This window comes from Scardinius erythrophthalmus, assembly GCF_964197995.2.
Source record: "Scardinius erythrophthalmus genome assembly, chromosome: 23".
Classification (NCBI taxonomy): domain Eukaryota; kingdom Metazoa; phylum Chordata; class Actinopteri; order Cypriniformes; family Leuciscidae; genus Scardinius; species Scardinius erythrophthalmus.
Genome location: NC_138243.1, coordinates 25875662 through 25901984, shown reverse-complemented (window position 1 = coordinate 25901984; position 26323 = coordinate 25875662). Strand labels below are relative to the sequence as shown.

At 39.9% G+C, this 26323-nt stretch overlaps 1 protein-coding gene across 1 annotated transcript; it reads left to right on the top strand.

Annotated features, from left to right (window-relative positions):
* Positions 1-1969: 1969 nt before the first annotated feature.
* On the top strand, positions 1970-17475 carry ggt1b (gamma-glutamyltransferase 1b; the record flags this gene model as incomplete). Its single annotated transcript, XM_081353978.1, has 12 exons — positions 1970-2142; positions 4133-4263; positions 4861-4950; positions 5824-6016; positions 6190-6350; positions 7205-7354; positions 13549-13685; positions 14035-14222; positions 14796-14923; positions 15918-16030; positions 16118-16231; positions 17329-17475. The coding sequence occupies 12 exons, from the start codon at positions 1970-1972 to the stop codon at positions 17473-17475; spliced, it is 1725 nt and encodes a 574-aa protein (XP_081210104.1).
* Between the last annotated feature and the right edge of the window lie 8848 nt (positions 17476-26323).

The following is a 26323-nucleotide window of genomic DNA, read 5'->3' as shown; positions in this document are numbered from 1 at the left end:
AATGTTACTTTTGAATGTTTTCTGAATATTCTGAATCAAGCAGCAACATTTAAAATATAGACGAGTGTCCAACAAAAAAATTCAGATACGTTCCATGAACAATGTCTAAATAATATTCTTGTGTTAATGTTTTGAGAACAATATTAAAAAACAGATAACTTTGTACTAATCAAAGCAAAGAATGCCATAGAAGTGCTGCACAGGGTGTGAAATCTCAGTGCTCTTTGGTTGTTTGGGATAATTAAGCTCTAACATAAGAACTCCAAGGCACTCGAAAAAAGTTAAAAAGTCTTTATTTTATTCAAGGCTTAAACATTAAAATTGGTGACCAACTTTAATTGTTATATGTTCTTAGAACTTTAATGTTCTATTAACACCATGTTCACAACTTTAAGAGAACCTTGCCAGAATGTTCTGAGAACGTGCCGTTAGCTGGGATTTTGAATATTTGTGTTTTAGATGTCTACATTATATAGAACATGTGCCCATAGTTAATCATTCACTAGAACTAGGCAAATGTAATAGACTTACATGAACGGCTTAACCATTTAAAGATTAAATGCGTGAATACAAGTGATAGAGTAACAAAAAGCCATCTGTAGTTATGAAACGTTTGTTTCAGTCTGCATTTTGCTGTGATTGTGACACGTCTGGATTTACCATCATCACAACCTGTGCCCTTTTCACCACAGTCAATAAAACAATTACAGATGATTTCACAGGTTGATTTGGTTAAAGTTTGATGGTTATAATACTTAGACATTGAGAGCCAGAGGTTCACAGCATTGGCTCCGTTAGCCTGTGGAAAGGAGGCTCATTATAGGAGACTCTACAAGAGGCCTGTGAAGTCTACAGGTAGGTGATACTCCATATACTCAAATCGCATTGTACATTAAACTCATCAGTTATGAACTTAATCATCATGAGAGCTTCAACTATTTTCTCACGCAAAGCAAAGCATTTTTGTATACAAAATATTATGCAGCATCCTAATGTTGTTGTGTCTTTTACTGTCTGACACACACTGAACTGAATTTGGACTTTTTTGTTGCGATTTGTAGGAGGAAATAACACAATCTCTTGCTCTTTTCTCTGTGTGTGAGAAAATTCTAGTCTCTTGTGTGGTGGGTTTAATTTTGTTGGCTGCAGGCACTGCAGGTTTCTCAGAGATCTGCTGCAGTTCGTTCCCACACACAGCACAGCCTGACAGGATTTAATGTGGACAGTAGCAGGGCTTTGAAACTATGAAAAGACGCTTTTCTGAGGAGGATTTCACTTTTTTATAAATGCATGAAAATTTGCTGCCTTTGGCACATTAAGCAAAATGCAGAATACGAAAGAACCATGATGAATTTTGTCATTCTTTATAGTACTATTTTTTAGCTCAAATAATACAGAATCAAGGGCTGATTTACACTGGCAATCAATAAGCATGAAATGATCAAAAGAGCAATTCATTACATTTTCAGCAAAACTATATAAATCTCCCTCAGAGGAATACTCAAAACCAACTAACAGAGAACAATTTATTGCATGCTTTTTGCTGCCTTGACTATGTATTTAGCAAGAAAGCAGAAAATGTTGTAAGCACATTCAATTTCCAGCTGTTCGTTTTCTATCGTTTAACTTCATATATGCATTCTGTTACAACAATGACTGTATTTCTGCTTTATGAATTAAGATGTGTTACATAACGGAGATGGTTAACTTGCATTACACAATCATTGATTGTAAAAGTTAATAGTCATGGTGAGAAAGCACATGCCCCAAATAGCTTATATCTCTTCTCTGGAACGGCTAGTACAGTTTGCTTCAATTAGCAGTTAAAACGAATCTAAACGGTTTAAATTCAGAATATGATTTGAAGGATATGATTTGAAATTTGCTTGCAGATACGGTTACATATAAACATAAACAAGTTAATACACCAGCAACAGAGAACAAGAAACTTGTTGCATGTTGCAGGAAAATGGTGCAGAAGTCTATTGTGGTGGGCCTCGCTTTGCTGCTGCTGGCTGCAGTCGGCACGTTTTTGGCCGTTTTCTTTTCCGTTCAAGGCAAGAAGGCTTCTCCTGAACCTGGAACTGGTTACTTCAAGGCAGCAGTGGCAGCAGATGCTGGGACATGCTCCGAGATCGGCAGGTTTGAGCTCTCTTCTCCTTACATGCATATTCACTTTTTGCCATCTTGAAGCCCCAGGGCTCCATATTAGGTCCACTTCTTTTTATTTTGTATGTAAATGACATTATAAGCTCATCAAATATTTTTCATCAGGTTATCTTTGCAGATGACACTAACCTTTTTTTGTCCCATAAAAATCCTGATATTTTACAAAAGCTTGTTAATGAGGAATTAGTTAAAGTAGATAGTTGGTTTAAATATAACAAATTATCTGTAAATGTAACTAAAACCAAATTTATTATATTTCGTTCAAATAGAAGCCGGACAAACATTGAAAGGATACAAATCAAAATATATAATACAGTAATTGAAAGAGTAGAGAACATCAAATTTTTAGGAATTTATTTAGATGAGTCCTCAAGCTTTAAACAACATATAGAGTTTTTAACAAAGGAATTGTCAATGTTGGTCTGTTCTATAAATTAAGATATGAAAATCTTCCTTTTGATGCTCTTCTAACATTGTACCGGTCTCTTTTTGAATCACATCTAAATTATTGTAATATTATGGTGTAACACGTATCCAAGCCATCTTGAAAAATTGCAGATTCTACAGAAGAAAGTTATACGTGTTATATCATGGGCAAATGATGCTCCCTCTGGTCCGCTTTTTTATAGGTATAAGCTTTTGAAGCTCGCTGAGTGCAACAGTTTTCAAAATGCTTGTATTATGTATAACGTAGTTTATAAATTGCACCCAAAACTTTGCCATCTCATTCCAGTCACCTCGTCTACTCATGACCATAACACCAGAAGGAGAACTCTATTACGTGGGAAAAAGCGTAAGCTGAAGTGTACTAGCTTTAATATAGCATGTAAGGGTCCTGGGATCTGGAATGAGATTGACAATTCTATAAAGGAGTTACCTTCTCTTGATATATTTAAAAAGCATTTTAAACATAAATTGTTACAACATTATACATGATAGACCCCATAAGGCTGAAGGTTTCATATTTTATTGACTTATCTGACTTTCTTTTTTGTGATGTTTGAATACACCTATTATTGGATTTTGTTTGAGGGATGGATGAGATGTGTGATGTATGCTGGCTGGTGGGAGGATATTTTGTGGTGAATGGTGTTGTTGTTGGTGTGGATGGGTATTGGGTGGGTGAACTATTATTATTAGTGCTGATTATGTGTCTTGAAGGGCCCTATTTATAAGCCGGTATGGCTTCTGAGGAGTCCTTTTTTACAGAATGGTATCTTCTTTAAATCTGTAAATATGAACTTGTTGTGTTCTGTGAAATAAATAAATAAAGCTGAAATAAAATTAGTTCATTAAAATCTCATTACATAAGATATTATAGTATTATTGTAAATAAATAGTAAAGATGTTAGGACATATGAGGAGCACATGTAAAAGATGTTTGGTTTGTTAACCTAAAAATGAACTTACTTCAGAGATTTTATTTAATAGCTGAATCATCCTCACTACATCCTCTCTTACACCAACTAAAGTTGGTATGAAAAAGAAGTTGCAATAGTTTTTTCTTCCCTGTTGTGATGAGTGAATGACTTTTCAAACAAGAAAAAATTGAGGGTGGGACTTGATTTTGTCCATTGGGAATTGATTGGATCATTGGATGGTTGTGGTTTGCTATTGGTCGATCTCATGTGAGTGACAGGTTGCCCCGCCCTCGCGTCAGTAATCAGAGATGTTTAAAGTGCAGAAAAACTGGACAACTGCTACATCAAACTTTTATATTTTGTAACATATTTGATATTTTGCAGTGCCACATTATATTTTGTCCATGTAGCCTAAAATGGTGGTAACATCTATACTGATTGGTTTTATTCAAGTCAAATATTTTATTCAGTGGAACCAAATCAACCTTACTACATTGTGCTTCATCCAACAAAATAAAAATAAAAATGGTGCGCTCTGATATTTAAAATGATCCTACCCAGGTTTGCATGCCAAATGCCCTGTCTTTGTGCTCTCCATGCAGGGACATCCTGAAGAGAGGCGGTTCCGCTGTAGATTCTGCCATCGCTTCTCTGCTGTGCGCGGGATTGATGAATGCCCACAGCATGGGCATCGGCGGAGGGCTCTTCTTCACTATTTATGATGCCAAAACAGGTATACAGTCACCATTGCCTGTCTGATTCAACCTGACACACCAGTCTGCAGTGAACTGTGTGTATATGAAGAATTTATGTACCTTTTTTCTATAAAGATCACTTCATTACTTATACATGCATTACCTGGCCAAAGAAAATTCAGAATCATTTAGCATGAAGAATCATGAAGAATTGAGTCCAGACCTTACATCACAACATTTATTTCCATCAAGAGGTGCATACATTTTTGGTCAAGATCTTGTACTGACAATGCAAGAGTCCAGCGCTCTGTAAAGTCTCCTCCAGCACATCCCAAAAGACTTTCAATGAAGTTAACTCAGAGGTGTCAATTTATGTGTGAAAATTATTCTTCATGCTCCTCACAACCATTCTTTCATAATCTGAGCCTGATGAATCTTGACATTGTGATTGTCATCCTGGAATATGGCCATGATGTGTCTCATACATGGTTGTTTAAGAAATTAAAAGCTACCAACATATCCAAACATATAACATGATAGAAACATAATCACTGCAATATGCATTTGCATATTTAAATTCAAACAACGACTTTTTTTTTTTGGCCGGGCAGTGTATAATTGATTTATTTTTGCAGGAAAAGTCGAAACCATCAATGCACGTGAGACGGCCCCAGCAAACGCAACCAGAGACATGTTTGGAAATAGCACAGAACTTTCCCAGAAAGGTATCCATTAACTACATTACATAAACTATGGGAAATCATTGGTGAAACAGGATTTACACAATGGGCGGCCTTTTGATACAGTGCCAGGAGAGATAAACATAAAAAACTATCAACACAGTTTCAACAATCAATAACTCTGGCTCTGCATATGTTTAATGTAGGACTTTTTGAGGAAAGCCATACAACTGTCTCTGTGTGCACATGGACATGTCACAACAACGTAGGCCCCGTTTACACCTGGTGTTTTAATCCCTCTCTTTTGTCCACTTTCAACCACTTCTGTCCTGATATGTTTGAGGGGAGGGTCTATGGGCAGAAACGATGGAAAAACTTACAGAGAGCATCAACTTTCGTTTCTGCTGACAGCTGCAAGACCAGCCGAACGCTGTGAGTGTGTGTTAAATCAGGAATGGTGAGAGAACATTGTGCTTGGTACATTTTTCCTCTTCAAACCAAACTTGGGTCTCCAGCTGACAAAGTTTAAATCCCGTCTGGCTAGCGCGCTTCCCATAATGTTTACGCATTAGGTCAGTAGGCGGAGAGTTGGTGGTCTTTTGTGGCTGTTCAAACACATTCGACCACATGAGTGTCTACACTATGAAACAATCCGGTCTAATGTGTTTTCGTCTACCTCTGGAAGTGGTTGAAAGTGGACAAACTCAAAACGTTTTAGACCCCGTTTACACCTGTTTTTAGCGCCCACTTGTGATCCAATCGACCAAAACACATCTTAATACCAGGTGTAAACAGGGCTGTCATCAAGTGCATTTGTTTTTTATTACTCAGCTTGAATTTTTCTTACTTTCAAATAAGTACACTTACTGTCTTTAGATACTAGCACATGGAATCACGCATGTAAAAATTCATCCACAGGCGGTTTGTCCATCGCTGTTCCTGGAGAGATTCGGGGGTATGAGATGGCCCATAAACGACATGGCAAGCTTCCGTGGAGAGAGCTGTTTTTACCAAGCATAAAACTGGCCCGGGACGGCTTTCCTGTTGGCAGCGCATTGGCCAGTGCCATTAGATCAAACATAAATGTCATTACGAATGATAAGATGTTATGGTGAGCACACATGGATATTTTCAACCAAGATATTTAACATTCAAAAAAATCTATCCATCTTCTTTTTAACAAGGTGCACTTTAATTCTTCTTTTTATATAATGTAATGTGTGTGATAGTTTTATCCAGTACCTTTACACATTAACATTTTCTGCTGATTGTTTGGTTTCTCAGTTCTGTGTTCTGCGATTCCACTGGAAACATCCTGATGGAAAATGACACCATAACCTTTACAAAGCTGGCAGACACTTACGAGGTGATAGCAGAGAATGGGCCTGATGCGTTCTACAGCGGGTCGCTCGCTGAGAACCTTGTGAGGGACATCCAAGCTGCAGGTTTTTTTATTCGCACATGTCTATCCATTATTTGGTATCAACAGCTCATAAAATAATCTCCACCAGTGTTGGGGAAAGTTACTTTTAAAAGTGATGCATTACAAAATTACATTACCCCTTAAAAAAGTAACTAATTGCTTAGTTACTTTTTATAGAAAGTAATACATAATGTAACTTTTGCATCATTGATTCTCACCTGGACCGGGCTTGCTTGTTTGTTTTTAATAAATATATATTTGTGTGCATGACTCATCTATATTATGTACATCAGCAACTACTTGTGGTGAACTTTGATTCATCATGTGTTTTACTCTTTACCACCTATGTTTTTATGGTGGATGTCAGTATATGTAAAACGTACAAAACAGATTTAAATAGTAGCATTTCCTTTCGAATTCAGCAGAAAAGGGCTGTTGGATTTACTGGTCTAAAATGTATTTAGTTTTAATTACAGTTTTAAATTGTAAAATTTACAGGTTGTTCTGTAAATATTATTACTGTATTTTTTACAGAATTATTCTGGCAACCACAGGTTGCTTGGTTAAACTTGGTAAACACTTTAAGCGCAGAGCCACATCTTGCATTTCATATCAGATGTGCTTGACTGCCCATATGAATGTTTTAAAGACGCTAAGTCGTGCAGTTTCTAAGCTTCTGTTGTTGCTGAGATGTTGTGGTTCATTGATTTCCAAATATGTTACATCCCACTAATTCCTGCTGCCAATAGTCCACCCAGGCAGAGGTGTTGAAGGATGGCATACAATTGGTTATTAATGACTAAATCGATAACTCAGTAAGGTTTGATCTCATTAAGTTCCTTAGAATCATGTGTCGGGCATCTGTGTGTGTTGCAGAGGGGATTATAACTCTAGAGGACTTGAGAGATTACAAGCCCTTGCTGGATGAAAACCCCCCCAGCGCTACCGTGGGTCCATTCACAATGGTGGCACCAAACGCACCTGCCAGCGGCCCGGTCCTCACATTGATACTCAACATCCTGAGCGGTAGGTTTAGAGTTGAACCACTGCACAGTCTATCCTGGACACTATTGTTTTGCATTATTGTTTTAACATTTCATATATAAACTACAATTTAAATAACATAGCCTAGGGTGTTTTTCCTGTCGCATTAAACATAAATTTGTTCCGGTATGGTGGATTTTACTCTAGTGTTCATGATTTTTTTGTGCAATATAAATATCCGTCAGTTTTGAAAGAATATATTATATTTATTTACTAAAGTATGACAAACATTAAAGAAGAAGATTTTGTTCTTAGGGCTCCAGACTACAACTGAAATGGTCATAAATGTGGCATAAAATAAATATATATAATAATAAACAATATATAACATAACATACACTTGCGCACTCTCAAACAAGATGATATGTAATGAAACCGTGTTGGGATGCATACAAAGCTTTCCCAACTGGATTTTAAACGATCGTACTGTATGCGACATAAAATAAATATATGATAATAAACAATATATATAACAACATAATAAACGCATTTCCGAACATTTCAGTCGTAGTCAGGAGTCCTGAGATGAACTAAATCTTGTTAAATATTTGTCATACTTAACCCTGGATTAGTAAATAAATATAATTCCTGTCATTTTTTTTTACAGTAGGCTTATTAAAATATTCTTCCAGATTAATGTGCAGATTATGTATGAGCCATTTGTAATTTGTAGCGCTATTAAAACATAATGACCAAACCTATATCTCACAACCAGTGTAATTTTAGTATTGAGATATTATAGTATTTATTAATATTTTAAATCAGATTTTATTTTTTGTTTTTGTCATTTTTAATAGTTAATTTTTTAATGTGTATACAATTTTTATACATTTTATTTTAGTTTTACTTATTTTAGTACATTAAGTTAAATTAATTAAAATACAAAATGTTGCATTGGCAGTAAAACTAATACAAATTTTAGATATTTTATTTTAATTAACTTCACGTTTATAGTCTCTTGTGTATAGTGTCTCATTAATGTACATGTAATGTAATGTAACAGTGGCTAATGTTTATTTATTCAGAAATACCACAGCAATTTAGTTCGACCTTACCGTCTGTTCTGCACATTTCACAAGTTACTGCTCCGAGTTCACACTGCAAGATTTTTCAAAGTAGTCGGGTCACTGTTCTTTCCACATTGCATCTATCTGGGGTAACATTCAGTTGCTGATGTGTTCACACTGGACGATGGATCGGCGACAGGAGGTTTCACACTGCATGACTTTACAAAAGAAAGAATCGCCGACAACTTCTGTCTGGTCCACAAACTACGTTTCACAAACAAACACACGCGAGAAGTGATAAGGAAATAACGCAAGATCGCGCGTGCGTGAGACCGGAGTTCCTCTTCGTCGTGAGACTTCTCTGAAAAGAGAGTTGGGGGCATAGATCATAGATATCATATAAAGGCTAGATGTCTTAAGGCGGAGTCACTTCCGGCATCACCGGCGGCCATCTTAGGACAGGGCTCTGTGAATTAAGGTGAGTGAGCAGCACGCACACAAATCCTCTTATCTCGCTGAAATCTGGACGGATTTACAAACGGTTTGGTTTCTTACAAACATTATTAACGTGGCTATAATTCTGAATGCTTAAACATTTTGAACATAATTATTCATATGTATGCAGTATAATAGCTACATCTCTGACGTTTATAACAAACCAAACCGTTTGAAAATCGGCAGAAAATTGTGCAAGTTATGGTTATTTAAAAGTACATGCACCATGTTATGAGTGAGCGAGCACCCTGTCGTAAGATGGCCGCCGTGTGCGGATGTCGAGCTCCATTGGCCAGCAGCGCGGACGAGACATCTAGCCTTTATATGATATCTATGGTTGTGGGTAAATAAATCATTTTGCAATGTGCTGCTGTTGTTGCTGGTCAAGCAAATGTTTGCGCTTTGTTTCTGTTTGATATAATTGTAAATTAAAATGCTGATACTGAACTCCTCCCCGAACATCCCGCTGCCCTGTATCTTGCTCTCTCATTGGCTGTAGGGCATCGCCGATGTAGTTTCAGTCAGAACACATTTCACACAGCAGGATTTTGAATCGCTGCTAAATATCTCATGGGCATCGGCGACTCGTTTGCGATTCTCTCAGATCGCGTCTTGTCACTCACGTGAACGAGCACCGATTTATGATTTTGGCATTTGTCGCCGTTCAGGTTCCTTTGTACCCGTAGGTAGATTTGTTTCGCAGTGTCAGAGTTATCCACACATTTATAAGACAAACACATACAATAAACATTAGACAATATTACATTAGACAAAATGTCATCTGTGCATTTTGTTCCTCTGATTAATGGCTACTGGGACAAAGCTATTTTTATAGCTCTTTGTTCTGCACTTTGGGACTTATACTTCGTCTAAGGAAGACGCTGAAATTCACTGTGCAGAGGGTGGAGCTCATCAATTAAAACTGAGCCACTTATCCGCTGTAACTGTCTGGTATACAGGGACACTGGGCTGAACTGTGACACACCTATCAGCTTACTAGACCATTTAACAATTTGATTTAGGGAGTTTATGTTCTGTAAAGATAGATTCTCAAACCATGCCACCAGAGAGAAAGCTAAAATTTATTTGAAAGTAAGTATGGTTTTATCAATGTTAAAATAAGACAGTTTTGCCCCATTTTGCACACAGCTTCACAATTTGCCTCAAAGTTTAATTTTGAATCGATAATTGTCCCAAGATATTTGTAGGATTGTCTGACCTTTAATGGATGTGACTTCATGCATGTGGGCATGTCTTCTAAAATCAATTATCATATCTTTTGTCTTAGATATGTTTAATTGAAGGTAGGACTCCTCACACTACGTGACAAAGTCATCGATGACTGGGCCGTGACAGGTCTCATTTTCCTGAAGCCTACTAACAATAAGCGATCTCCCAAAACCTGACGTTGAGCGAAAATCGGGCCTGTAGTTTCAGTTTTAGTTGTTGTTATCTATAATAACCCTGCACAAAACTTCAACTTTATATGTCACAGTGTGACTTTATATCTCGCAATGTGAACTATTTTTAATCTGAGGCAGAAACAAGTTTCCATGATATAACCAACGTTGACCAGCATGATAATTCACGCTGGTCTTCTTAGCAGCAAGAGGAAACATCCAGTTGCTCATTACAGGATGACCATTAGTCAATCTTTAATGTTCTTAATCATTCCCTCATGTGGAACGGTGTCAGGGGAGGATGAGACTTCAGAACTTTCCAACTTTTTTTTTGCTATGAGCTATTAAAATCCCTCCACCCTTCACTCCGCCATGCCTGTCCTCCTGTCTCCCACACCAACACTAACGTGGGCTGTTTGCCACTAATTGGACACAAACCAAGCATGGAAAAATCCATGCAGTCAGCGTGTTCCGACCCTTTCCTTGGGGTTCCACCAGCAGGGGATACTCTGAAGGAGCCTGTCATCTGAGATTCATCAGCTTTGCTTTCTTGCGGCGAGCTGGACGTTCTCCACGGCTCTGTGTCTTGGTCTTTTTTAAAACACCCACTCTGTAGCTTTACTGATGAGATACTTAGTCATTAAGTTGCTGCCAGACAGGGCACGGCCGTCGATAAACACTGTTAGCACTTGTTTTTGTTTTTTTCACAATGTAGCTTGATTTATTCAGAAGTTATGAAACATCTTCGACTCCGAAACTCTCATAATTGTTCAATTATTTCAAACAGACATGTCTGGCATAAATGGGCGAGACAATTTGAGATGTTTTCAGACAGTAAAACTGGGTCAGTTGTCCAACATTAAAATCATAGTTGACCTAAAAAATGAAAATCACATCATCATTTACTCACTCTCCTGTCATTTCCAAACCCATTTGACTTACTTTCTTCTATAGAACATGCAATGAGATGTTTTGAAGAAAATTCTGCAGAATATTATGCTTTTTTTGTACATTTTCAGCTGTCTTTAGTGTGTAATGCTGCTGTTTGAGCTGTCATAAAAAACGTCTGGAAAGTTACAGCACGAAGTCACTCCAAAGGGAGTTATTCTCTAGATCAGTGCACACTGATTCTGAACTCCCTGAAACTACTTGATTGTAGTCTTCAGTTTTCTTACAGGAGCGAATACATCACAATATCCCTCATTTAAATAATGCCCAAAACATGCGCTAAAAAAGTGGCAAGGCTTGGTTGAGTTGCGTTAGAAGTGTGTAGAAACTCGCGGTTATGGTAAGAGGTGTGACATTTCCGAAACGCGCTCGAATCGGTTGACCAATCACAACACACTGGTCCAGCGGACCAATCAGAGCACACTGCGCTTTTCAGAAGGAGGGGCTTCACAGAGACCGGAACTAAACAGGGGTGCGTTTCCCGAAAGCATCGTTAGCATTATCAGCATTATCGTCATTATCAGCATAGTTCAACGATTTGGTGTTTCCCGAAACCATCGTTCCAATGAACGTTCGCAAACAGCACCGCAAACTTGTGTGGTTGGAACGACAGCTATCGAGCTGTGGTTAGAAGCATAGTTTCTAGTTTACATTTATCTTTAGCAAAATAAGCAAGCTGACATTCAGTACAGCCTGTGTTAATTATTTGGAATACATACAAATGTAATTTACGTATTTTAGTTTGTCAAGAGATTTAAAGCACCGTTTTTGAAGACTGCGCATGTGCGAACGTGCTCTACTATGTAAGAACGAGCCAAATATTGAGTCTGGTAAAAAAGCAAAATAACTGAGAAAAATTAGAAATGGTCTTCAGATGCCATGTCTGTAACTTATATGACAAAATCTAGCGTTAATTCGATCTCTTTTCAATCTCTCTTAACAGATTAATTAAAATAAGTTATTAGTCCACCACGTGCGAGACGTCATAAACCAACGTGGTTGAACGATACTTTGCGACATACGGTTTCGGGAAACAGTCGTGACTTGCTAGTTGATTTCTCCAACGATGCATCGTACTATGGTAGTTAAGCAGCGAGTTATAAATTGGATGGGAAACGCACCCCAGAGCGTTACTGACAGACTGGGAAGAGAGGTGCTGCAACAATGTCAAATATTTAAAAAGTAATGTGTTTTTTTCAAGCATGAAAACCTAGACCCCCAAAAACAAAACCAAGATTTTGAAAAAGGGCATAATAGGTCCTCTTTAAGAACTGAAATTTTCTCATCTCATTTGTGCTTCTGCATATTCAGATTTGATAAGACGAATGCGAGAAACATACGTCATGCTTCTGAAGACTTTTCTATGGCAGCCATCTTGATGATTGGCAGTTCTATCCATTCATATGACGACAGTTAAAGGTCCCGTTCTTCGTGATCCCATGTTTCAAACTTTAGTTAGTGTGTAATGTTGCTGTTAGAGCATAAATAATATCTGTAAAATTATAAAGCTCAAAGTTCAATGCCAAGCGAGATATTTTATTTAACAGAAGTTGACTACATCGAACGGCCCGTTTGGACTACATCCCTCTACTTCCTTCTTTAATGACATCATTAAAACCGTTTTTTGACTAACCTCCGCCCACAGGAATGCTCCCTCAACTCTACCGTAATTCGTTTATGTAGGCCTACTTGCACTTCTAATAACTTACTGTGTTTACTCAGCTCTTACGGTGATTTTCTGAAGTAAAACTGACGCTTCATCTTTTGTGTGATGTACAATAAACTTTATTAAACTCATCAGTATATGTTTGATCATCATTCAGACAGCAGACTTGTAGGCTATTAATAAATAATGGATACATACAAGCAGATGACAAATACGTTATAATAACCGTAATTAAACTACTAAACTATACCTGTTTCATCTCTATACAGCACTCTGACTCTGTAGGCATTATTGTCCGACTCGAACTGAACACCGTTACTGAGAGTTTCTGATTATCATCATTCCGTGAGATGAAATTGTCCTGACAGACTGAGCGCGAGCTCATGAAGCTCCGCCCCCTGGGTCGTCCAGCAGCAGCTCATTTGCATTTAAAGGGCACACACTAAAACAGCGCGTTTTTCTGAGCCCCAAAAAATGACAATTTAAACATGCTGTAAAAAATGATCTGTTGGGTATTTTGAGCTGAAACTTCACATACACACTCTGGGGACATCAGAGACTTATTTTACATCTTGTGAAAAGGGGAATAATACGGGACCTTTAACATGGTTGAGTGATCGATGGAGTGAATCTAACTGAGCTCCTGTTCTCTTTCCTCAGGTTACAACTTTAGTCCAGACAGTGTCTCCACCACTGAAAATAAAATCCTCACCTATCATCGCATAGTCGAGGCGTACCGGTTTGCGTATGCAAAAAGGAGCATGTTGGGGGATCCACAATTTCTCAACATCTCTGATGTAAGTTGTGAACAAAGAAAGGGTTGCTTTTTCATTTTAATTTAGTTACAACTATTCCTTTAAGTGACTTTTTATCAGTAGACTATTATTTATATGTAAAAATGCTCATATGTATCTTCAGCAGTTGTTCAGGTTGACACAGATGGCGTTGGCATATGTTAGCCTCTCTCGATCGGTTGTGATCAAAGCCCTTATTGAATCCGACATGCAGCATCTCACACTAATCACAGAGCATGAAAATAGTGCGCTATTGAACGGCTCATTGTGCGTTCGCTCTTTTGATCAGCTGTTCTTTCAAGCCTCCAGCAGGGCCCCAATAATGATCTGTGATCCTCTCTCTCTCTGGCAGTTCATCCAGAACATTACCTCTAAAGGCTATGCTGACATGATATTCCAGAAGATCACAGATAATACGACTCAGCAAGAGAGCTACTATGAACCCGAGTTCTATCTTCCCAACAATCACGGCACGTCGCACGTGTCAGTGGTGGCAGAAGACGGCAGTGCAGTCGCCGCCACCAGCACCATCAACGTATAGTGAGCATTTGCCTTTTTTCTTTGCTTATGTTTCTCCAGCATATAGGCATCAAAAATTTGTCATTACTTAGTCACAGATTTTACAATTTCAGAGGGAATTAGCCTATGATTTGGCTTACATAAAGTGCCCCTATTATGCTAGGTTGCGCCACACCACTTCACAAGAGGGGGTGCGGCTTTCCAGGTTACTCAGGAAGCTCCTATTTTAGGTTCCTAATTTTTTTTTTAGGATCTCTCCTACAATAGGTCGACATGCATCCTATTTCAAAAAACACTTTAACCTCTCTAAACTCTGATTGGTCAGATGGCACAGTCTGTTGTGATTGGTCTACTCTACTCTGAATTTGATCTTCTACTCTGCACTTTGATCTTTGAAACTTTGCAGACCTTTTACATTCACAAACAGCTATAATACACACTACATGAAATGTAATACCCCCCAACCAAAAAAAAAAAACAGAGATAGAAGGTTATTATAACCAAAAATAAATAAATACAAATTTAACACTAAAAATAAATACACACCATTTTTTAATATTTGTAAATGGCATCACGTTCTTTCTCTTCTCCTAGTTTTGGCTCCAAGTTAATGTCAAATTCCACTGGAATTATACTTAACAATGAGATGGATGACTTCAGTTCTCCCTTGATCACCAACAACTTTGGAGTTCCTCCGTCTCCCAACAACTTCATTGTCCCACGTGAGAAAACTTGATCACAGCCATTGGCAATAGCATGTACTCATACTTTTGGTTGTTGTTGTTTTTTTCAGTATGTATTCTATAAGCCAAGAGTGCCATGCTTTACTTTCAGTGACTTTATTACTCCACTTTGCATTGCACTTTAGTCTTATCATCATTACTTGTAGTAAAATCACTGTAACATGTGGCTTATAGCTTCTATAAAAACAACAATTTGATAAAAGACACTAGTCACTGTAGTTATCGTTATATGTGTTTTATCTCACCTTTGGCTAATATTATTTAAAACTACTACTCTAAAAGGACTTCAAAATTAATACTTAAATATTTGAATAGTATTAAATACAATAAATATTTCAAATTTATATAATTTAATATAAATATAATAATAATTAAAACAATAATCATTTAGATCTTTTGAATAAGTCACAATTCACAAATGTGATTGAATTATTCAAGTTTAAAAGATCAAAATTGGATTAAAAATGCTAAATTAATACTCAATACAATATTGTTTAAATAATATTATTATATTATACAATCAATATTTTAATGTATATGTAATTGAGTGTATAAAAATAAATATAACAAACAACAATAATAATTTTGATCTTTTGAACTTGTTTGAATAAGTCAAGAATGAGATGTTAAAATATAATAATATTTCAACATCTCATTCTTTACAAGTTCAAAAGATCAAAATTGGATTAAAAATGCAAAATACAAAATGAATATCAATAATATCAAATGGTAATAAATATTATCATTATATCAAATGTATAATCAAATATATAAATAGCAAATATAATAATAATTATGAAAAATAATTACAAATAATAGAATAACAGTTATTATTTTAACATCTTATTCTTGACTTCAAAAGATCAAAATTTTACTGTTCCATTTTGCTGTTTCAAACACAGCCACAAACTTTAGTGAAACTTTGAAGATTTTGTTTTAATTGTTTGATAACCCTGTTCTCATCTTTGCTCAGATAAAAGGCCCATGTCTTCTATGTGTCCCGCCATCCTGCTAGACAATAACAACAAGGTTAAAATGGTAGTAGGAGGCTCTGGAGGAACGAAGATCACCACAGCAGTGGCCCAGGTGCATTTTTATTTTATTGTAGTCCAGATAGTTGTGCTGGACATAGTTCAAGCCTTATCACTTCATGCATAACTGACCTCTGCGCAGGTGATCCTAAATGCACTGTTCTTCAAATACGACCTGAAGAAAGCAATAGAAGACCCGAGAATTCATAATCAACTCAGTCCAAACACCACGCAGGGAGAGCCTGACTTCGACAAGGTGAGTGAAGTAATGTATACAGGTGTCATTTTATGATAAGATAATAAACTGATGTAATCTGATTACTAATCAGATTCCAAAAATGAAGTACTTGTAATTATATTATTATATAATATAAACTCTACATTTCCAATTGACGTCAAATAATTACATAAAAAACGTTATATTTAGAATTTATTTAATAGCAATTTAACCAGGTATTACTATGTGTTTGGAAGGCTTTTTAAAATGTACAAAATTCACATAATTTCATATTTACAATGTAATCCACACATATATGCAAAACCGGCTGCATTAGCATAAAGTTAGCTTTAGTTTTGTGAACGGGTTGTACTGTACTCTCCTTCAAAATTTTTCACAGATGCACTTTTTTAGACTCTAGTCTGATCTGTTACCACTCATGGATGGCATTTGTAATGCCAAAATTACCTGTTCATAAGTATAGAAACTGTCCAATAATTCAAACATATTTGAGTCTATGACTGATGAAGGTCCTACCTAGACCATCACCCACATCTAAATGTCCATATTTTATATTTTTTATGGTTAAATTAATTATAAGCTTTTCATCCGCTCAGTTTGAGAAACCCTGACGTAATGTAATATTTAATGCACTTCATGTTGTTAACAAAGAAAGCTCCTATGTAATAAACAAGTTGTGTCAAAAGTAATCTAAAAGTAATCCGATTGGACTACTAAAATGTGTAATCTGATTAATGACTTTAATTTTAATTATGTATTTGTAATCAGTAACGGACTACAATTCATTAGTAATCAACCCAGCGCTGGCTGTAAGTGTGTTTTTGAGTGTAACCACTTATCCATGGTCACATTACCCCAAAATGAAATGATTGTAACAGCAATTTCTTTCAACGCTGGGTTGAAATACAATAATCAACATTTGAAGTGGATCAAGACCTTTCATCAAAGTTATACATGAATTTCGAACAATACCCGTTTTTGTCTTAGGACAACTTTGATGAACTTTTCTTCATCCACTTCTAAATGTTGACTACTATATATCCCGTATATTTTCTTGATATTTTATTTGGTTGTTCTGAATAGTTTTGGCTAAGCAAATCCCACTCAACCCACAGGCCGTTTTGGAGGGTCTCGCCCAAAAGAACCATGTTATAGAGGTGTTGAAGTCCACAGGCGCAGTGGTTCAAGCCGTGGTGCGGGACAGTGCTGGCCTCAGCGCTGAGTCAGACCCCCGTAAGGGAGGATACGCAGCTGGGTACTGACCTCCGACTCAGCGATCCAAGTCTCCAGGCCAGCTGGAGGCAATCGAGATGCTACTTCAAGACCCCAAGGACACTTTCCCCCAATGCTGCTCGCAAACAACCAAGTGCCTCCATCAGAGATCCCACAGGCAAATCAGAAGTGCTGTCAATGTTGATCTCTTCACACTCCACATTCAGTGAATGAGTTAAACACAAACACACACATTGAGCACACACCATCTTTCTGTGGCTGTTTCTTCTGATGACATCCACACAGCACCATCTGTACTGCTCATCGTATTTATTTCCGCAAATAAACGTGTTGTGATGGCGATTATGAACTCTCTTACGTGTCTTCTGTCTGTTCTGAGATTTACATCCAGGCACGAGAAATTTTTTGCAAGACTTAGAGGGAGTGTCTCAGGGGAGGAAGTTTTAATCAAGCTTCTAATATGAGAGCTGAAGCATGAACAAGAGTTGAAATGCTCGTTTTAATGTCCCACGAGTATGTGGTCCTGCCCACAGGCACCGGCCCAACATCAAGCAGCATCATTAATCCTGAAGTTGTGGGGGACAGAGAAAAATCACATAAACAGCCCTTAATTAAACTTTCAAACTTTGGCTGTACTGAACTATAAGAAAAGACTGTCGCACTCTTTAATCTAACAAATTGTATGTCATTTTTGTCACGCTTTAATATTTCGAAAAGGCCGATTAAATACAGCTGCAGGGCTGAGAGATGCATATGAGAAACATTTGTGACATCTTTAATCTGACAATTTTCTAAATGGCAGATCAAATTTCATGTCAAAGCTCATTTATCCAGATCTAAAAAATATACATATCAATTTGGCAAATGATTTTACATGAATTATTAATTGCCATTTTTTTGTGCTAAAATGTTATCTGTGGGGTAAAAAGTGTCTGAATTAAAAATGGTCTCCAAATGCATGGAGTGTATTTAATTATATATATTATAGAAATGCTGTTTTTATTACAAATGCAGTTGTTAAATTGTTTTACTAAATTAAATATTATAAATATTTATGCTTTTTCTGGCTGGTTTGTGAAAATGTGAATGATGTGCAGCACATTAAATGGTTCAGAGTAATTTCAACCTAGGGTCCTTTGCACCATGACCTTGAGCCAAACATCCCCCAGAAGCTTTTTTTCCCTTGGTCGAACATTATTAAAGTTAGAGCTAATTTTTAAGCCGGATGGCTTAGTGCAGGCGCTAACGGATATGATGTATCTCGTAAATTACCCCACTAATAATGCCCAGAATGGTACCAAACTTCTACAGTAGTACAAATGGGTTCTGTACTCATAAAACGAGGCATTGGTGAAAAGTTTGTAAGTACATCAGGAGTTTATTTAAATAACACTTGCCTGATGGCTAATGCTACCGCTAACCTGGACGTCGAAGTCAATTCCGTGATTTGGGAAAAGCCCGTAAAAGTCCTGGCAGAAAGCGATTCATGAGGTGTAGTGTAACGACGCCCAGTTCCAGGAATGCACTAGTATTTTTTTGGTAGTACCAGTCAACACTTCGGAAAAAAATGTATTTCTATGGAGTGTTACATTCTCTAGTTTTTCCTTACACTTGTGAGTTTTGCTAAGGTGAGTGTTTGGCTCGAGGTCATGGTGCAAAGGACCCAGGTTGAAATTACTCCGAACCATCCCTTTAAGTCTTTAGAAGAGCATAGTGTATTACTAAACTTTTTTTTTCTCATTTATGTTTACATTTTAAGTGCAAACCATTCGTGTTTTCCCAGTGTGTAAATGAATAAATGTAACGTGTGCTGAACCACAAACATATAAATCAAGAATTAAATAAAATATTTGCGATTTATGCGCAACAGAAAAATAAATAAAAAGTATTTTGATCAGTATGTGAAAAAGTATTTTTACGTTCACGTGAGCAACACGATGCACGAGTGTTGTGTTGTCTCGAAAAAAGACGTTGCGTGAACGAGCGTTAAAGATTAATATTTTGTAAATAAAGTGGTAAGTTATGTTTTTTTGCACAAATAAAGTACTTGCGTCGCTTCATAAAATAGAAGTTAAACCACTGGAGTCACATGGATTACTTTAATAATGTCTTTACTTGGGCTTGAAAGTGGTAGTTGCGTAGGCTGTCAATGGAGGGACTGAATCTCAGATCTCAGACAGCTCTCAGATTTCATTTAAAATATCTTAATTTGTGTTCCGAAGATGAATGAATGTCTTGTAGTGTAGAATATGTGCCCTTAAAGTATTTTGGAAACCAGTGGTGTACCTGCAGATGCTAATGATTTTGTTAACCAGTTTCTCATGCTAATTGCATCTAGTTGCTAATAGGCTATCAATAATTGGTAAGCATGTTTCTTGTTTACAGTCATCAGACGCTAAAACACCTCAGTTTTTGCGATGTGTCTCATTTCTACCAGTAAATTTTGAGGTCAGAAGCAGGTTATTTCAACCTCTGCGGTCTAGGAAAGGAAGGCTGATTTGCACTTTAAATAGAAGTTCTAAGCTTGTCGTTATTATAGCAGTTCATATTATTAAAGGTCACGTTGTGAAGTCTGATTATGTTCTCATAGAGCAAACTCTACACAAGTGCACAGATATGTTTTGAGCGCAGTCCCTGCCTCTTCATTTGCCGATATTTTAGCATTGTCTTGTGTTTTTAAGGGGCGTTTGTTCCTGTCGGGTGGCTTTGAGAGCTGTTGGGTTCGTGCTGCTAGGAAAAGGTCAGGCTCTTTCACTGTTCCCGGCTCTCCCTTAGGAGCTGACAATAAAGCCCGGTCACATGGCACTTGTCACTACAGCGGCACCACAATTTACCCCAGATCACCCAGACTTTTAGTCCAATTTTTGAGGTGGAACACAGTTTGAGACTATACAGACCTACAAGACGGTAGATTCAGACATGGTCTGATATAATGATTTTATGGCAGTTGAGGACAGCTGGTATTCGCTGCATTCACATGCAGTCAACATATTGCAACGTTATGGCAGGTAATGTTGAGGCTGTTTACCTGTTAAGGGGAGAGATCCTTTTGTTAAAAAAAAAAAGCAGCTTTATGAACCTTTTGCGAAATCTGTGTGGCAGTGCACGAAAATCCAGATTGTGTGGATTCCTAAGATATATATTTTAGCTGTGGAAAATTAATGTGAAAATAAACATGACAATAAACAAATTAATGTGAAAATAAACATAAACAAAAATCCAGATTGTGTGGATTCCTAAGATAAATATTTTAGCTGTGGAAAATTAATGTGAAAATAAACATCTCATAGACCAAGATGCCTTATTGAAATGAATAAAGATTAAAACGACGCTGTGAGGGACCATGTATCAATACAATCATGTAGGCCTATTTCCACAACTCACAATTTTAAAAACTGTTTTATGGAGTGGGCTACTGAATTATATATATTTTTTAAGAATAATCAATAGCTTTATTATGTTAACCATTTATTGAATGCACTCATCTCTCAGTCACAGCCTCGTTTTTATTTCTGTCAAAAATTAAACATGGTGGGCCTACTTCCCTGACTAGCCTCAATCTAGCCACAGTGGCTAGATTGAGGCTGGCTTAATAAACGTACTAAACAGACACTGTATTTAAGCATAATAAAGTTTACATATTTTTTTCAGCAGTAATTGTTCATGTATATTATAAATAGCGGTTTTATTGGTGTACTAAAACGTACAGACTTTACGCAGTCGCTGTAGCCTACATTTTACAGACGTTCTTAAAGCGGAAACGCTGAATGCGTTATGTGCGTTTTCCCCCCGCTACAGTGGACATGTACCACTGGGTCACAGAGGGTGTAAAAAAGGTTAAGAAAAACGTCTCAGGTTACGACTGTAACCTATGTTCCCTGAGAACAGGGAACGAGACACTACGTCAGAATGACGCTATGGGGAACGCCTCAGGCGTGACAGGTGTCTGAAATCAATATCAAATCACGGCAATCACATTGACCGGCGACAGCCCGTGAATCATTAACGTGAATGATTAACATGCGACCTGCAAGTATAAAAGGGCGCCTTGCAAACATGACAACATCCTATCGTCTGAAGGGACTGTTGCAGGCAGGCCCCGAGGCATGGCAGGAAGACGTAGTGTCTCGTTCCCTGTTCTCAGGGAACATAGGTTACAGTCGTAACCTGAGACGTTCCCTTTCGAAAGGGAACTCTACACTACGTCAGAATGACGCTATGGGGAACGATATACCAACGCCACCATGCTAAGGGGAGTGCATGCCAAAGGCAGTGACAACTGTCAGAACCGGCAATTCAAATGAACGCTAGTACCACTCACCCCCAGGTCACACTGAGCTGTCAGTGACAGCACTCCCTACGGTCATAGCCCAAGCTAAATGACACCACAGAAAACCTCCATAAACATAGTTTAGTGAAAGGTCTACCTGGGCCTGCTCAAGGGCCTAGGACCACAACTTCAACTTCTTAGAAGGGGTCCCTTCTAGGGAATGTGGCTAGGGAACCTGAGGGAACCCCAGCCAGTCACTATTCAGGGGAACGTGCCACCTGAAATGCCACCAGGCAGGCCTGACCTGGTGTCACCATATAAGACACTACAGTCTGGCCACTTCCTGTCTGTCCGAAGACAGAGCCTCTGGACACTTGCCTTTAGGAAGGCATCCAACCCGAGGGACTGCGAAGCAGGCAGTAAACCACTCGGACCGGATCTCAGAGACGGGATATCCTGGAGAGTATGACTCAGCATAGTGCTTTACAACCCTTGCCAGCGAGGGGAGTTTCTCTACTCGATCCACGGATCAACCCAGTGTTTGTGTTTCAAAACACTAAGGAGGCCTGTGAGGGCCTAAGGACTGATCTAACTGGGAGGCCTCATGAGAGGCCTACGACCGACTGATCAGACTCAGGAGACCACATACTCATACTGACCCTCAGTGAGGGGAGCATTAGATCTACCTGGTAGGCAACCAGGCTGTAGCAGGATAAAGAGGTTCCAGGAGGGAACCCGTAGCAGAGAATACAAACTTGAGTCGAGCCAGTGCGCAAGCTCACCTTCGGTAGCTGCCTGATAAGGTCTGCTAAACTGAAAGTAAGCGGCCACTAGCTTACAAAACCCAGCACCACAGTGAAACTACTCAGGGAGACCTGGAGAGGCCTACTACCTGACAACCACAGTATGTGGGAGCTCACCTTCAGAGAGGCCTGGTGAAGCCTACTATCTGATAACCACAAAACGTGGGAGCTCACTTTCAGAGAGGCCTGGAGAGGCCTACTACCTGACAACCACAGTATGTGGGAGCTCACCTTCAGAGAGGCCTGGTGAAGCCTACTATCTGATAACCACAAAACGTGGGAGCTCACTTTCAGAGAGGCCTGGAGAGGCCTACTACCTGAAAAACCATGCTCAGTGGAACACACAGTAAGTGGGAGCTAACCCTTCAAGGAGGCCTGGAGAGGCCTACTACATGACAACCACAGTATGTGGGAGCTCAACTTCAGGGAGGCCTAGTGAGGCCTACTACCTGATAACCACAGCGCATGGGAGTTCACTTACAGAGAGGCCTGGAGAGGCCTACTACATGACAACCACAGTATGCGGGGGCTCAACTTCAGGGAGGCCTAGTGAGGCCTACTACCTGATAACCACAGTGCATGGGAGTTCACTTACAGAGAGGCCTGGAGAGGCCTGCTACATGACAACCACAAAACGTGGGAGCTCAACTTAAGGGAGGCCTACTGAAGCCTACCACAGTACATGGGAGTTCGCTTACAGAGAGGCCTAGAGAGGCCTACTACCCATTACCAGAAAAACCACATTAAGTGGAAACTCAAAGTATGTTGGAACTCAACTCCAGGGAGGCCTGGTGAGGCCTACTACCAGAGAACCATGACATGAAGGAGCTTACTTTCAGGGAGGCCTGGAGAGGCCTACTACCTGAAAACCACAGCTGACATTGGGCCAGACTGGCATTCCAGTTGACTGTCTATGGGGCTTTGCCTTCAGGGAGGCCTTATGAGGCCTACTAACTGATAGTTCAACCTCAGGGCCACTTAGTACCACAGTATGAGGGATTTAGCCCTCAGGGAGGCCTAGTAAAGCCTACTACCTGACCCCCACAAAAAATGTGGGAGCCCATCTCCAGGGAGGCCTGAAGAGGCCTACTTCCTGAAACAGTCTAATCAGCTGGATGTGACTGCTGCTGGGGACTCGCCTAACAGGGAGGCCCGGTCGAGCCTACTAGCTGATAGCGAGTCTTTCTGCTACTTTAATGAACACTGCTGGAACCATACTAATAAAAAACTTTCCTAAAGTTTTGACCTAGTGTATGCTCCACAATGTTGTGACCCACCTCCGAGGAGGCCTGTTAAGACCTACTACTCGGTAGTGAGTCTTCTGCCCGAACTACCAGGGCCAACCAACGAAGGTGAGCTGGCCTAGGAGCCCTATCTTAGGGGCTACCCGGTCAAGGAGGCCTGCTGGGGCCTACTACCTAACTGTGCAGCCTTCAAGGCAGAAAAACTGTTACTACAGCACTTACAGCATCCTGGCACCTAATCACATTGCCAAAGGCAGTGTACTCAGCAAAAAGCAATACCCTCATAGCAGGGGAGTACAACATACGCCACTCTGCCTAGTGGAGGCCCCATTTTAAGGGCCTACCTACTAAATGCATGGGCATCAGCTCATGGCAATGCTCTGGCTTCAAGGGAGCGGAGTTCAAATACCGGAATGAAATGTAGTTAGAACTCCCTGCTCACCCGGAGCCATCGTGGTGTGAGGTAGATAATACAGAGCTGAGAATGGATTACTCAAAACTACCCCGCGTTTAGTGAGGGAGAAACACCATATGCCCCTGAAATGTTAGACAGGGAGCGGGCCTGCAAGTGGCTCCAAAGGGTGACAGGGATTTGTCCTGTGCCCAGCCTGGGGAAGCGGAGCTTGCTTGCAAGCCAACCAACCTTCACCCATCGTTCGAGTGGTTCAGCTCAACGGGCTGAGTGGAGCCAGCTCTAGAGGCCTAAAAACAAGTAGCTCTGTTCGACAGGGTCTGGCAAACTATCACATCGCAGAGCGAAAGACAGCCTGACCCGCCTGAAGGATCATACCTCAACTACCACCCTGCATTACTCTATCACCCCTGAATGCAGTGAAAGGGGCGGGCCTTGGCCAACAACTCCCATTTAAGGGAGGAGGCTGAAATCTAGGGGAGGAAGCCTAACACATAATGAATGCGGCAGCTATACTTAGCAGAACGCCTCCAACATCCCAAACATAGCCTAGGCCAGCTACAGAGGCGGCCCGGGTTAGGGCCGACCCATAAGCATAGATCTACCTGAGGGCTCAGAGGAGCCAAAGCCAACTTGATTGAGAGGCTGTGAAACACTCAACCTACTGACACCTTACAGAGCTCAGGGGAGCGAAGTACTCAGGATACAAATGTCACAAACTGATAGGTAAGACATAAGATCTATCTGAAGCGCCAGCGTCAGTCTAAACCTAAACAAAAAAGCTTTTTTTTTTTTTTTTTTTAGGAAGACCAACTACTCTACCCCTGGGTGGCTAATAGCCCTGAGGCTAAACAGAAATGAGCGGCGGCCCACCACGCATAAAAAATGTTATGACCGGAAGGCCATCACACACTCAGCACGGAAGCCAAATCTTCTTTGAGCTTCTCCCTAATTCGTTCCAGCCACCAACTGAGGGGAGGCTTCAGGGCCCTGAAGTCCAAAACTTACTTTACCTTATTCCTCCTTGCCAGTACGACTCCCTAGGTCTATACAGGGAACGAGGTCTGTAGAGAAATAAATGTCAGTGTTATTTGTACACACAGATATTCTTAAAAGACCAATCAGCTCACCTGCGGCATGCGGAGTGAAGACTCCACCAGAGATTCACAAAAACCTGGGGTCCACCACTTTTACATGCCTAAAAGAGGCGCTCACACTAATCAAGCCAAGGCGGGCCAACAGAACATAGTTCTATCATGGGCCCAGCCCCAGGCCTGATGTAGCAAGAACGCCTGGGGAGTCAGGAAGAGAGAGAGGGCTGGTAGAAAAAGGCCCTCCAGGGAGATCAACCCTTACTCACGCTGTGTGCGCTTGCGCTGGATGACCTCCCTTAGATCCCTCTTCTTGCGGGAGGCTCGCCTTCTCTGTGTCCTACTCCTCCATGGAGGGGGCGCACGAGAGGCGACACTGGACCTCTGGTCCTGTCTACGGTCCTCGGACCGAGAGGGACCAGGGCCTCCCGTCTGCCTGGGCTTGGACCCGGATCTCAGCGGTATACATGTTTCAAAAGCAGCTGAGCGTGCCTTCGCCTCTCTAAACTTCCCAACCACCGTCATCCACGGAGGTGCCAAAAAGCTTAGAAGGCGAAACTGGTGAATTGAGGAGAAAAGGATTTCTCTTTCTCCCCGATATCAGCCATGTTAAGTCACAGATGCCTCTCCGTGGCCACCATCGCTGCCATCGATCAGCCGATCGCGGCAGCAGGCCCGGAGAGACAAAACTGTGGTTCGACGCAGCTCAGCAACCGCCTCAGGGGACAGCCCCGCCCCCTGGTCGAGATCCCACAGCAGGTCAGCCTGGTAAGCTTGCAGCACCGCCATGGTATGGGGAGCAGCGCCGGCCTGACCTGCTGCCGTGTATGCTCTGCCATTCAAACGAGCTGATACTTTAAGCGGTTTGGATGGCAGGGTTGGAGCTTTAAGTGTCGACACCCGCCCAGACACGAGATATTTTGTGAACGTCTCGTCAATCGGCGGTATCGACACATACCCATGCTTCCCGATCCACTCAACATCAGCGAAATCACCCCGCTGATGTCAGTGAATATGAGCAGAGCATGGGTTCTTCCAAGCCCTCTCGATCTCAGTA